The 12,635-nt window shown below is 37.7% G+C and overlaps 1 protein-coding gene across 3 annotated transcripts in view; it reads left to right on the forward strand.

The window, feature by feature from the left end:
• Nucleotides 1-4,324, forward strand: part of DCDC2 (doublecortin domain containing 2) — a 141,615-nt gene extending 137,291 nt beyond the window's left edge. For all 3 annotated transcript variants that reach the window (XM_069563829.1, XM_069563827.1, XM_069563830.1), the window contains 2 exons: nt 1,868-2,176; nt 2,318-4,324. In XM_069563829.1, the coding sequence (XP_069419930.1) occupies nt 1,868-2,176; nt 2,318-2,416 (408 nt within the window). In that variant the 3' untranslated portion in view covers nt 2,417-4,324. The remainder of the gene's footprint in view (nt 1-1,867; nt 2,177-2,317) is intronic.
• Nucleotides 4,325-12,635: the final 8,311 nt, after the last annotated feature.

The raw sequence follows: 12,635 nt of genomic DNA on the forward strand, positions 1-12,635 counted from the left end.
TTTTAGGAAATGATGATGTATGAGGACTGAGAGTGACGTTTGGCTCTTACGGGTGATGGGCGCTTAGTGTGCTTGCTGCCTGCCTTTTGCTCTCCATCTGTAAATGCAGTTCATGCCGTCCTGTACAAATCTCTGTGCACAGAGGTGTGAGCTCTGGCCTCAGGCCACCTCACCCCACCTTGAGTTACTGCTCTCTTGCCCTGCCCTGGATCACATGATGTGTTAACTGCCCTGCTCTGCATTCTTTGATGTCTTTTCCTGTTCAAAATAATGTGTTCAGTTTTATCCAGAATTTTTAGTCTACTCTGCTCCATTTCCTCCCTTCTTTACTTCCAAAACTGAGTGCATAATGGTAACTTATAAGACTATTTATAGCCCCATAAGAAGAATTTGGGGCTTCCCTGGTGACTCAGATGGTAAAGAATCCACTTGCAATGTGAGAGACCTGGGTTCCATCTCTGGGTTGGGAAGATCCCCTGGAGAAGGGAACGGCTACCCACTCCAGTATTCTGGCCTGGAGAATTTATTCCATGGACAGAGGAGCCTGACGTGCTACAGTCCATGGGGTCGCAATGAGTCGGGCACAACTGAGTGGCTTTCACTTCACTTCACAAGAATAATTTGGGCAGTTAGAGGAGAATGGGCTTTCAGAGTTAGAAGGGAGGTCAGAGTTATTGCATCTCAAACCTTCCTTTTCCAGATTCCAGAAGATTAAGGGACCTGTTCAATGTCAGATAGCTGGAAAGAGGCAGGTGTGGGGTCATAACATAAAATAAATTCTATGTTCTTTCTACTTGATCCTTAAAAAAAAAAACTATTATTTTATTTATGGCAATGAAGAAATGTGGTAGGTTCAGCGAAGAATGAGAACAAAAATGAGAAAATATTTTATTATTATTATTATTTTTTAGGATCATGCAGTGCCAAGTGCTTTGCTAGGTACTATATATAACTTATTTACTCCCCATGGAAGTTTTATTACATTCTTCTTTTTTAAAAAAAAAATTCTTGTTTTACAAGTGGGGAATCTGAAATTCAAAGAAATTGGGTAATAGTACCTGGCCAAGACTTGAACCTGGGTCTTTCTCTCTCCAAAATCTTGCCTCTGGAATTTTGCTTCTTGTTCTCTTTTAAAATAGACTTACATGTATCCAAAGAACAGTAAAAACTCCTTTGGAGTTTATAAAGTACTTAAGCATTTTTATAGAAAGAACTTATTGTTTCTTGGCTTTGGATCTTCACGACAATCAATTTTTGTATTTGCAGATATACAGTTAGCTTTCTTAGGCATTATGTGGAAAGCTGTCCACATTTCTTTTTTTAGAAAACCTGGATTCACATCCTTGGCATCGTCGTCCCCTTTTTTCACACTTAGAAATTTAAATATATACCAAACACTAGTGGTGGGGATGATAACCTCTCCCCAAAGGATTTGTTTTTAATCTCCTCCTCTGGGCCAGACATTCCACTAAACATTGGCCAAGGATCTTATAGTTTAATTTCCTCTTTGCCATGGGGAGTAAGAACATTAATTTTGGAGTCACATGCTTTGTTTTCATTCTGGCTCTTCCACTTAAAAGCAGTGGAATCTTGACCTAGATACTTGATCTCCTGGTACCTTAGTTTTCTCACCTGTAAAATGGGAATACTACCAACCTTGTAGGATCATTGTGAGAATTCAATGAGAAAATATTTTTGAAGAGTGGTATCTATAGCTATTCAGTAGAGGTTACACAGGACATACTGTATATGTGCAAACGTACGGAAGTTTTACTTGACAGTCATACTATAATTATTATATGATTATAATGTGCCATGGAAAAATCTCTAGTCTGCTTCCTATCCATTATTTCTTTTGATCCATCAGAGGCCAGCAGAAATAGTAGATGAGGAAGAAGATAAAGAGAAGGAAAACAAGGAGGTGGAACAGAAGGAAGACTTCTCAGGAATGAATGGTGAAGTTAAAGAGGAAGGAGGAGACCAGCAGGAGCCTGAAGCTCCAGAGCAAGCAGAGGAGATCCTGGATCACAGGGAGGAGCAGGCGGGTTCTGCTGCTCGTGTGAACGGAGGGACCGATGAAGAAAACGGCGAGGAACTGGGGCAGGTTAATAATGAGCCTCAAGAAGCGGCGGAGGAGGAAATAAAGTCTCAAGGAGCTGGCAGTGGACATGAAGAGGTATTTCTATAGGATTATTTACAAGGATTAACTATTTATAAGGGTTAAAGACAATACTGAGTCATTTTTTTTCCTTGTAAATTTTATTGCCTCTGTAACTAAGGAGCTAAATATCTTTGTTTTCATCTATTTTTCCCTCAGGCTGATTTGGACCCTCAAAGACCACCAAAACCAGAAGTAAAAATCACTAGTCCACAAGAAAATGATGACAACGAACAAAACAAGGATAATTTGTCATAGCATGGATGATTTTTTAAAAGAAAGCATATTGAGTATAAGAAAAATGAAGGATTAAATACTTGAAGAAGTATATAGCTATTGCTAAACATAATGTGACAATGTGGTTGAATACTACCTACTGAAATTTAAAAGCAGAGGCCTGGCTAATGGGAAAGACTAGATAACTTTGAATAGCTACTAAAGGAGAGTGACTTCTTTTTATGAGCTATGTTTTTAAAAGTCATGTAGAAAAATTAAGCGTAATAGAGGGGATTTTGCACTGGAAGACAGTTAGCCACTTGTTTTTGTAAAGATGAAAAAACACAGGACCATACCTGTTCTTGAGAAGTGAGATTATTGGATGGCAGCTTATGCTAAAGCACTTATCTAAGAGGGCATAGAATTTTAAAAAAAGATAATAGGAATGCATGTACTATTTTTTTAAAGCAATAAACTCTTGAATAAACTAATTGCAGCTTAGTTTCAGAGATAATTTGAAGAGGGCAATAGACTGAAATGTTTCTGTGTCTTGTTGACATTCCCTTCTTTCTTCCTCCTTAGCCCAAATCCACCTTAACAGAACTAAAAGGAAAATGCAAGATATTCATTTTGGAAGGAGGAAGTACTCACTCAATGTATTCCGCCACAATATTGTCGTGCCCTTCCCTTAAGTACTGCAGGTTTTAATCGTCGGCTTAAATGATACACACTCAGGAAGGAACTACAGAAAGGAACACCTAATTCTATCTCTGAGCCTGTCTGGGTGGTTTACAAACTCTGGTATCCTATGGATTTTAGCTGATCCAGTCTACCATTACCAATAATACTCCTCTCTTCATATTATTATATTAGAAAACTCAATATTGGGTATTCCAAAGATTGAATTTTCTCCAAACAGTTTTTTTTTTTTTTTTAACAAAAAGAGCAAGGCCGTGTAGTAGGAAAAAAAAAAAACCTAGGCTATAAGATTTTATTATGCCTCGGTTTCTCTTGCTTTTTATGTTATTTTTTATTAGAACTGCCCTGTCATATTTTTTTTCTCTTAGGGGTATCAGCAAATACTTCTTTTCATGGTCAGTTATATTTAGACTTTTAAGGAGATTCTTTTCTCTATAATTTGAAGCTATAGGAGAGAAATTGTCGAAAAAAGTTTATAAAGTGTCATAATGAAACCAGTTCCTGATTACAGTTCTAGGGTTAATTAAACTAGATTGCCTCATCAGGTATATGTAGGGGAAAAAGGTCACGTTAGTTTTCAATTTTTAAGAGATGATGTAGTTCTTCCTTAAATATGAGAATAATATATTTTCTCATATTAAAGAATATTTTTTGTTAGTTATGTAGAAATTTGCAATTTTAACTTCTTGTGCTTTCATAGAATTCATTATTAATGATGATTTTGAAAGATTTACCCCCCCCCCAGGTTTCATAACCAATCATCTTGTAATTAAAGTTATATAAAGAGCTCAATAATACTATAGAAAACTGATATATTTTTCTTAAAAGCTATTTTAATATTTTCCATAAATAGGAAGTATATGCAGTGACTATAACAGTATTGGAAAGAGATACTGATATACAGGTGTATTAATTTAGGAGGATGAATTATAAATGGGGGACTATATTTCTAATATAAGCTCTAGATTGTTCTTTCTACTAGTAAGCTTATTTTTTCAAGTGAGACAGTATAAAGCTTTGCAGGTGATAGGCAATCATCTTAATAACCTTTGTTGCTAGGGCAATAGACTACTTTGTTTTTTAATGTTAAATTCCTACACTATTATTGGGTCTAGAGTTAATGATTTCAAATAGTTTATTAAAATAAAAGATTGCATATAAGAAATTATAACTAATTATCAAGGTGATTCTTCTTTCTTTAATGAAGATTTTATCTGTCTCTTCCTTCTTCAATAAAGATATTGTCTCTCATTTTTTTCCTGTTCTTTGCTTCATCATACTTAACATTTTGGAGAAGGGAATGGCAACCCACTCCAATATTCTTGCCTGGAGAATCCCATGGATAGAGGAGCCTGCTAGGCTATAGTCCATGGGGTTGCAAAGTAAGACATGACTGAACGACTAATACACACACACACACACACACACACACACACACATACACACACACTTAACATTTAGGTTTGGAGGAACTTTTTAAGAGTCATCTTAGTGAAGCACAATGTCACTTTAAATGAAACACAAAGTTTGGTATTTAAATATACTGAAGAAAGTGATAGGCTACAATAACTGTAGCAGAAAGTTTTAACATTGGGATATAATACTTGTACGTGAATAATTCACCACCTATCAATAAGATTGGAGAAGGCAATGGCATCCCACTCCAGTACTCTTGCCTGGAAAATCCCATGGATGGAGGAGCCTGGTGTGCTGCAGTCCATGGGGTCACTAAGAGTTGGACACGACTGAGCGATTTCACTTTCACTTTTCACTTTCATGCATTGGAGAAAGAAATGGCAGCCCTCTTCAGTTTTCTTGCCTGGAGAATCCCAGGGACAGCGGAGCCTGGTGGGCTGCTGTCTATGGGGTCACATAGAGTCGGACACGACTGAAGTGACTTAGCATCTATAAGATATAATTGTGACCTAACTTGGGGAATGAACAATCACTAATGACTTTAAAACACTTTGCAAGCATATGTTACTAAGGGAAAAAAAAATGTTGTCTTATCAAAGAAGAAATAATTAACAGATGATTTCTGTAAAGGGTCATTTTGGAGATGATTTTAACACAAATGATGCAAATTAATTCACCTCCCAAATGATATTTTTCTTTTGGGAATGGTGGCCTCTGTGGCAGATTAGCTCCACAAATTGAGACTCACTGACTGATTTGGAGACCATTTATGTGAGTGAGCAGAAGAGATCTTGGTTAGGCTTCCGGTATTGTTTTATAAAGGGTTCTATAAAAAACCAATGGAGGTTTTATGTGGTGACCAGTCATAGAATGTTTTGATCTGTTATTTCTTGTGACAGTTTTCCGTTTTAATTTTTTATTCTATTTTTCATAGTTTTAATTTTAATCAAATGCTTTTCTTAAATTTAATTGCATTTAACACACTTGTTAACAATGGGTTTGTTAGTTGAAATGGAACACTGGGAGTTATGTTGCCACCCCATGGATGGCAGCACTCCAGGCTTCCCTGTCCGTCACCAGCTCCCGGAGCTTACTTGAACTCATGTCCATCGAGTTGAACTAAAGTCATTTTTCACGCAAAGGACAGTTTATCTGGTTTAGGTTCTATTTAAATAGCATTTGAGCATCCATGGATTTCTCATATAAAACAAGGTACCCTGGCCATAAGATAACTTTTTACTCATTATATTTCTCTATGATCATAGGATGACTTTTTATTTAAGACATTTTTGGAGGGGTGGTATTAGAAAGCCAGACTCATAGGAAGAGATTAATACCCTCTTGTGCCTCCCATTTTATTCTGTGTTAATTCTTGTCATCTGTAAGCATAGACCCATATATATATATATATATATATATATATATATATATATATATATATATATATATATATGACTTGGAGTCAGTCAGGTCTCTCTGTAGGCTCACAACTGTGAAGCCATACTAATATGAACTTATGTTAACTCTTCTAGTTTATAGCTCATAAACCAACATCCCCCAAAATTTCACTGAATACCCCGTCTTCTACCCAAAGGATAAAGCAAATTCACCCAGCTAAAATTGTGGCCACTGAACAACAGGAAGTCTTCTTTATTTTGTTAACTGACTCTCCTAAAGGATCAGCTCTATCCTTTCCTTTTTTGCTCAACAAGGAGCCAAGGCAAAAATTTAGAAAGTAGACTAATTGCTAAGCAGAAAGCTTCACATCTGAACTGTTGCCAATCTGAACAGAAATAGACCACATAGATACACATAGACACATAACAGACAGTCACACAGATGCACTCACACACTTTAAAATGTTGAAAAAGACTTCCTCAGGCACAGCATTATTAATACAATAAGGCTCTTGAGAGAAGCAATGGATATAAACTGTTAGGAAATGCTAAGAAATGATGTATATCATGGTGCTTTAAAAGTTAGTTCCCAAAGACTATAGGATATTTTAAATTCTTCTCAAAATAAAAATCTACCAGCATTTTAATGGAAAATTCTAGGGAAGGGTGAGATATGTATCTCTCTATATAAGCTTATTTTCCCAAATTAACTACAGAGTACAGTTCTTCAGTCATCAGTCTTAAGTACCAAAAACTTTAGGTGCAGAATATGTCCTGCCAACACAGGATCTGTGGAAAGTCATTACTGCTTGTTAATGTGTGTGTGATTTCTATGAACATCTAGAGAGGACTCTGGTATCAAGTAGCCAAGTTCACTACAAAAAGAATAAAAGTCTGACTCGTTAATCTATTAGTTTATCTAATTTTCAAATTCAGGGCAGAAGATTTTTAGGTTCCTTGTATGAGTGATACATCCTGAAATGGAACAGTTTTTTTTTTTAAGGTTAGTCTGCTTTTCTGAGGTGACGAGCATGTACAGTTCTTCATTATTAAATATCATTTTTGTAAAAAGTGTAAGATTCTTGCTTTTCAGAAAATATCCTGGTATTTGGATGGGTCTGATTTTGTTCTTACTACATGAAATGTGTATATTTCTTACCATGAAGTCTAAGTGACTTGGATGGAAAACAAATATGTGCCCCCACATGTTGATGAGGAAGAAAAATACTGTTTTTGAAGAGGCACAATGTCCTATAGGATATGGGGAATTAGAAAAGAATTTTTAAAAGTCTTGATAACAATAAAGCATTCATAAAATCAGGAGATGACTAATGCAGGTTCATTGACTTGAGCCAACAACTACACTTAGCTTTAATCTATGAATGGGACCAAATGAGTTCTCTGTAGTTTCATCTGCTTAAACTATATATTTTAATTGAAGGTTTGAGTTATTGTTAATGTAATGGCATATGGCAAGAAGAAATGATAGTAGTCAATTTTAGAAGATAGCAGAAAACCTATTTTTTGGCTTCAATGTTTCTCCTTTGTCTTAAATCCTTAATATGTCCAAAGATAATGGGTGATTATTGAAGTTTTATGTAAAAATTAAGTTGAGCTCATCATTTTTGTATGATTTATGTTTAGAACTCTTCTTTATAAGGAAATTTATTTATGTTTTGATCAAATTATGAGCATTTAGGTTTTTACTTCTGTATCAGTGCTCACTCTAAAATATGTTTGCTCTATTTTTTCTCACTCTATAAGTTTGCTGTATTATTTTTAGCAAATAGATCTGTTTTATATAATTAAAATGTGTTTGAATAGTTGTTTGTTTATAATGTTGTGTTGCTAATATTTCATGTATTAATTTGTATATGATATTTTTCACCAGCATAATAGTAACTTTTGATTTGAACCATGTGGAAATTTAGCATATTAAAAGATACTTCTGTTTCTATTTGGCATAGGTATTAAACCTCATTATGTAAAGAAATTTTTTTATAGCTTCATATATATGTTGTTTAGCTGATAAAAATTTGAGGAATTTTAGGAAAAAAATTGTTTTTTTCTTTTATGAAATGATATTAGAGAAACACAGGTTCAGAATTTTTGCTATGATAAATATACATATCTTTAAAACAGAGAAAGTTACTCACATTTTTGTAGCTAGAGCTATAGGAATAAATTCAGTTTTACAAAGAGATTGGTTAAAATTCTGCTTTGGTTTGTGAGAGATTCACTGCCTTCATTCTATTGAGTTAAAATTGTTTTTTTCCTTTTGCGCTTGAAAAACAAAAGCAATTAAGCACACCCATTTTGCCTTCTTGACACATAATAACAACGTGTGTGATTCAGTTACCATAACAGAGAGCACATTTATGTACCTGTCAACTGTCAATGTGCAGTTGACCTCTGTATCTTTGTTATTCCAAGGGCAAACCTGAGCAATGGAGGAGGCATCTAGATTGCCAAAGTCAAATCTCTTTAGACCATATGACTAATTGTCACTAGAAACTTCCCACAACCAACAAGGACTGTAGTTTCTACAAGGTATTGTAAAATGGTTAGCATGTATTGGCTATAAAATTCTTATTTATGAAAATAAATATACAGCTTTCCTGCAGGTTTCTAAGTGTTTTTTTTCCCCTCGGAATGGAACTGTAATCTATTAGATCATTGTCCAGGTCTCTCAAATGCCCTCACAAATTAGATCTTTCATTAACAAGACAAATAATTCGGACATGTCCTACACTTCTGTTTCCATTTATTATGGGTTTAGTAATAACAAAAATGATTTTGAATTGCAAAAAAAAAATACACTTCAAGTTTAAAATTCAATGAGACACTCCTCTTGGTTTCATCGTATTTGTTCTTTTTGGATGCATAGAACTCTGGTGACTGTCCTGGCCTTCCCCTGACTCTGGTTCCTAATATTCTGACTTCTCTTCCTTCTCCTCAGAGTTTCTCTGAGCAATCTGCGGGACACAGTTCCCACCCTGTCCCCAGGCCACTAGCTCACTCAAGAACCAAGGGCCTGGAGAACCCGGGGGAGAAGGCTTTGATCCGACTCACACTGCACTCTCTGCAACGAGGACCACTGTCAGGCTGACCGTTGACGAAGTGGCTCTCTAATTACACTCTGGGTCTCACCCTAACTGTCCCCCCACCCAGGTTCTCATGGTATCTGGTCCAGCACTAACAGTCACTAACGGCTGTGGGCCAGCCCCGTCCCTATTGCACTAATACCATTGATTGAACATGCTATTTTCCCCTCATTAATTTGTAGTGGGATCTACCCCAAGTTCTCAGGTGTTTTAGGGAAGTTCTTGGCCCAAGATTGGAGGATGGTCCTGTTATAGACTAAGTTACATCCCTCCAGATTTGCAGATTGAAGCCCCCAACCTACAGTGTGACTGTATTTGGAGAGAGGGCCTTTATAAGAGGCTGCTGCTGCTGCTGCTGCTGCTGCTGCTGCTGCTGCTAAGTCGCTTCAGTCGTGTCTGACTCTGTGCGATCCCATAGACAGCAGCCCACCAGGCTCCCCTGTCCCTGGGATTCTCCAGGCAAGAACACTGGAGTAGGTTGCCATTTCCTTCTCCAATGCATGGAAGTGAAAAGTGAAAGTGAAGTCGCTCAGTCGTGTCCAACTCTTAGCGACCCCATGGACGGAAGCCCACCAGGCTCCTCCGTCCATGGGATTTTCCAGGCAAGAGTACTGGAGTGGGGTGCCATTGCCTTCTCCACTTTATAGAGGCAGTTGGGGTTAAATGAGGTGGGATTCTGTTTTATAAGTCTGTCCTTATAAGAAGAGGAAGAGGCTCTGGAGGAGCTTACTCTCTTTCTGTGCAGAAGGAAATGGCAACCCACTCCAGTATTCTTGCCTGGAGAACCCCATGGAGCCTGGCAGGCTATGGGTTGCAAGAAGTCGGATATGACTGAGCAGCTAAGCACATACACACACTCTCTCTTTCTGGACACGTGCAGAGGAAAGGCTCTGTGAGAACACAGCAGGAAGGTCACCATCTACAAGCCAAGAAGAGAGGCCTCACTAGAAACGCAATCTGCCAGCACCTAGACTGTGGAATTTGAGCTCCAGAACTATAAAAAAAATCATTGTTATTTAAGCCACTCAGTCTGTGATATTTTGTTATGGAGGCTGAGCAGCCAAGACACATCCTTTCTCTTTGTTGAGTCCTAAATTACATAATAGGAATTTTTTTTTGGTGGGAGAGTGGGGAGTCAGTGAATATACAAAAGAAGATACTAATTTAGAAGGTGTTTTTTTTTTGACAAATTCTGTTTATTTTATACTCAAGAAAACGTGAAGTTTTTATCTTCCGCTAATGAGTGCTCTTCCTTAGAAGGGTATTAGATTAGAGGCTGTGACTGTGGAGAAGCGGATCCAAAGGGAGCCGTGTGGGGTCAGGCTCCTCAGATTTAATCTGATGCTGCTTCTTCACCAGTGTGGTAATTATTATTTTATTTTATCTCAGGATGGCTGACAGTAATGAGATACAATGGAACGCATGTCTTATCTAAAGTATCGAAAGGCAGGGTTTTTGTCTAATGAAAAATTAGAAAATAACAAGCAAGCCAAAAATATTTATGACAGTATTCAATATAAAAGGGCATGTGCTGCTCCATGTTTTATTCCTTCCCTCTTTTAGAACTATTAGCTGTGATCTCTTGGGCTGGGAATGACCAAGCCCGCAGGTATCCAGCTCTCCTTGTGAAGCATATCTATTTCTTATATTCATAGATGCAGGAAACATTGTTCATGACAAATGGCCCATCAGTTCAGTTCAGTTCAGTCGCTCAGTCGTGTCCGACTCTTTGCAACCCCAGGAATCGCAGCACGCCAGGCCTCCCTGTCCATCACCATCTCCCGGAGTTCACTCAGATTCACGTCCATCGAGTCCATGATGCCATCCAGCCATCTCATCCTCTGTCGTCCCCTTCTCCTCCTGCCCCCAATCCCTCCCAGCATCAGAATCTTTGCCAATGAGTCAACTCTTTGCATGAGGTGGCCAAAGTACTGGAGTTTCAGCTTCAGCATCATTCCTTCCAAAGAAATCCCAGGGTTGATCTCCTTCAGAATGGACTGGTTGGATCTCCTTGCAGTCCAAGGGACTCTCAAGAGTCTTCTCCAACACCACAGTTCAAAAGCATCAATTCTTCAGTGCTCAGCCTTCTTCACAGTCCAACTCTCACATCCATACATGACCACAGGAAAAACCATAGCCTTGACTACACGGACCTTAGTCGACAAAGTAATGTCTCTGCTTTTGAATATACTATCTAGGTTGGTCATAACTTTTCTTCCAAGGAGTAAGCGTCTTTTAATTTCATGGCTGTAGTCACCATCTGCAGTGATTTTGGAGCCCAAAAAAATAAAATCTGACACTGTTTCCACTGTTTCCCCATCTATTTCCCATGAAGTGATGGGACCGGATGCCATGATCTTTGTTTTCTGAATGTTGAGCTTTAAGCCAACTTTTTCACTCTCCTCTTTCACTTTCATCAAGAGGCTTTTTAGCTCCTCTTCACTTTCTGCCATAAGGGTGGTGTCATCTGCATATCTGAGGTTATTGATATTTCTCCCGGCAATCTTGATTCCAGCTTGTGCTTCCTTCAGTCCAGCGTTTCTCTTGATGTACTCTGCATATAATTTAAATAAGCAGGGTGACAATATACAGCCTTGATGTCCTCCTTTTCCTATTTGGAATCAGTCTGTTGTTCCAATGACCCATACATGGTGCTAAGTCACTTCAGTAGTGTCTGACTCTCTGTGATCCCATGGACTGTAGCCCACCAAACTGTAGTCCATGGGATTCTCCAGGCAAGAATACTGGAGTGGGGTGCCATTTCCTTCTCCAAGGGATCTTCCCAACCCAGGGATCAAACCTGCATCTCTTTTGTTTCCTGCATTGGCAGGCAGATTCTTTACCACTAGGGCCACCTGGGAAGTCCATGAGGGCAACCGTACAGGGTGGTTTTCCCCGAGATTTTCTGGTCTGATGGTCTGCTTCCATTCTGTTTTAATTGGGCTCCCCATGCCAAAACTTCACTTTTTAAATTACTGACTGTAGCTTTATAAAAAGAAGTGATGTCTGATTGAGTGATTCTGCCTACTCAATTCAAAAATATCTTGGTCCTTATAGAATCAGCTTGTCAGGTTCTGTGAAAAAACCTGTTGAGATTTTGATTTGAACTGCATGGGTCTTTATAACATCGAGGTATCTTATCTATAAATTTTATTTTATTTAATTTATTTTATTTTATTTTTATTTATTTATTTTTTTGCCCTCAGATTATTGCATCATGGTAAACATGCACAGACAGACAGAAAGGACACACATTTTCAACAGAGAATCAGAGGGGCCAGGGGCTGAAGTGCAGACAAGGCAATCCAGAGCGCCGCCATCCAGGCCCTACCAGAACATGAAGAGATTTTTGTATTGCAGAGTAAGCTCCCCAACAGTCAGAATTTGTCCCTGAAGAAGGTTAAACCTTAAACACCTGCTTCAAAAAACCAAAACAAAATAATCGGAAAAAAGGGAAAAAAAAAAAAAGGAAAGGAAAAAAAAGGAAAAAAGAAGAAAACCAAAAGAACCTCTAAGCCTAAGGGCTTAAAAATTAGAGGCATAGCCTTTTCTCTATTTTCTATATTTATATGAAAATAATTCATGCTTCATGCTAAATACATTATTTACCTTACAAGAACTTTGTTATTTTTGAATAAAAAAAAG

This window comes from Ovis canadensis, chromosome 20 (assembly GCF_042477335.2).
Source record: "Ovis canadensis isolate MfBH-ARS-UI-01 breed Bighorn chromosome 20, ARS-UI_OviCan_v2, whole genome shotgun sequence".
In the NCBI taxonomy this organism is placed as follows: domain Eukaryota; kingdom Metazoa; phylum Chordata; class Mammalia; order Artiodactyla; family Bovidae; genus Ovis; species Ovis canadensis.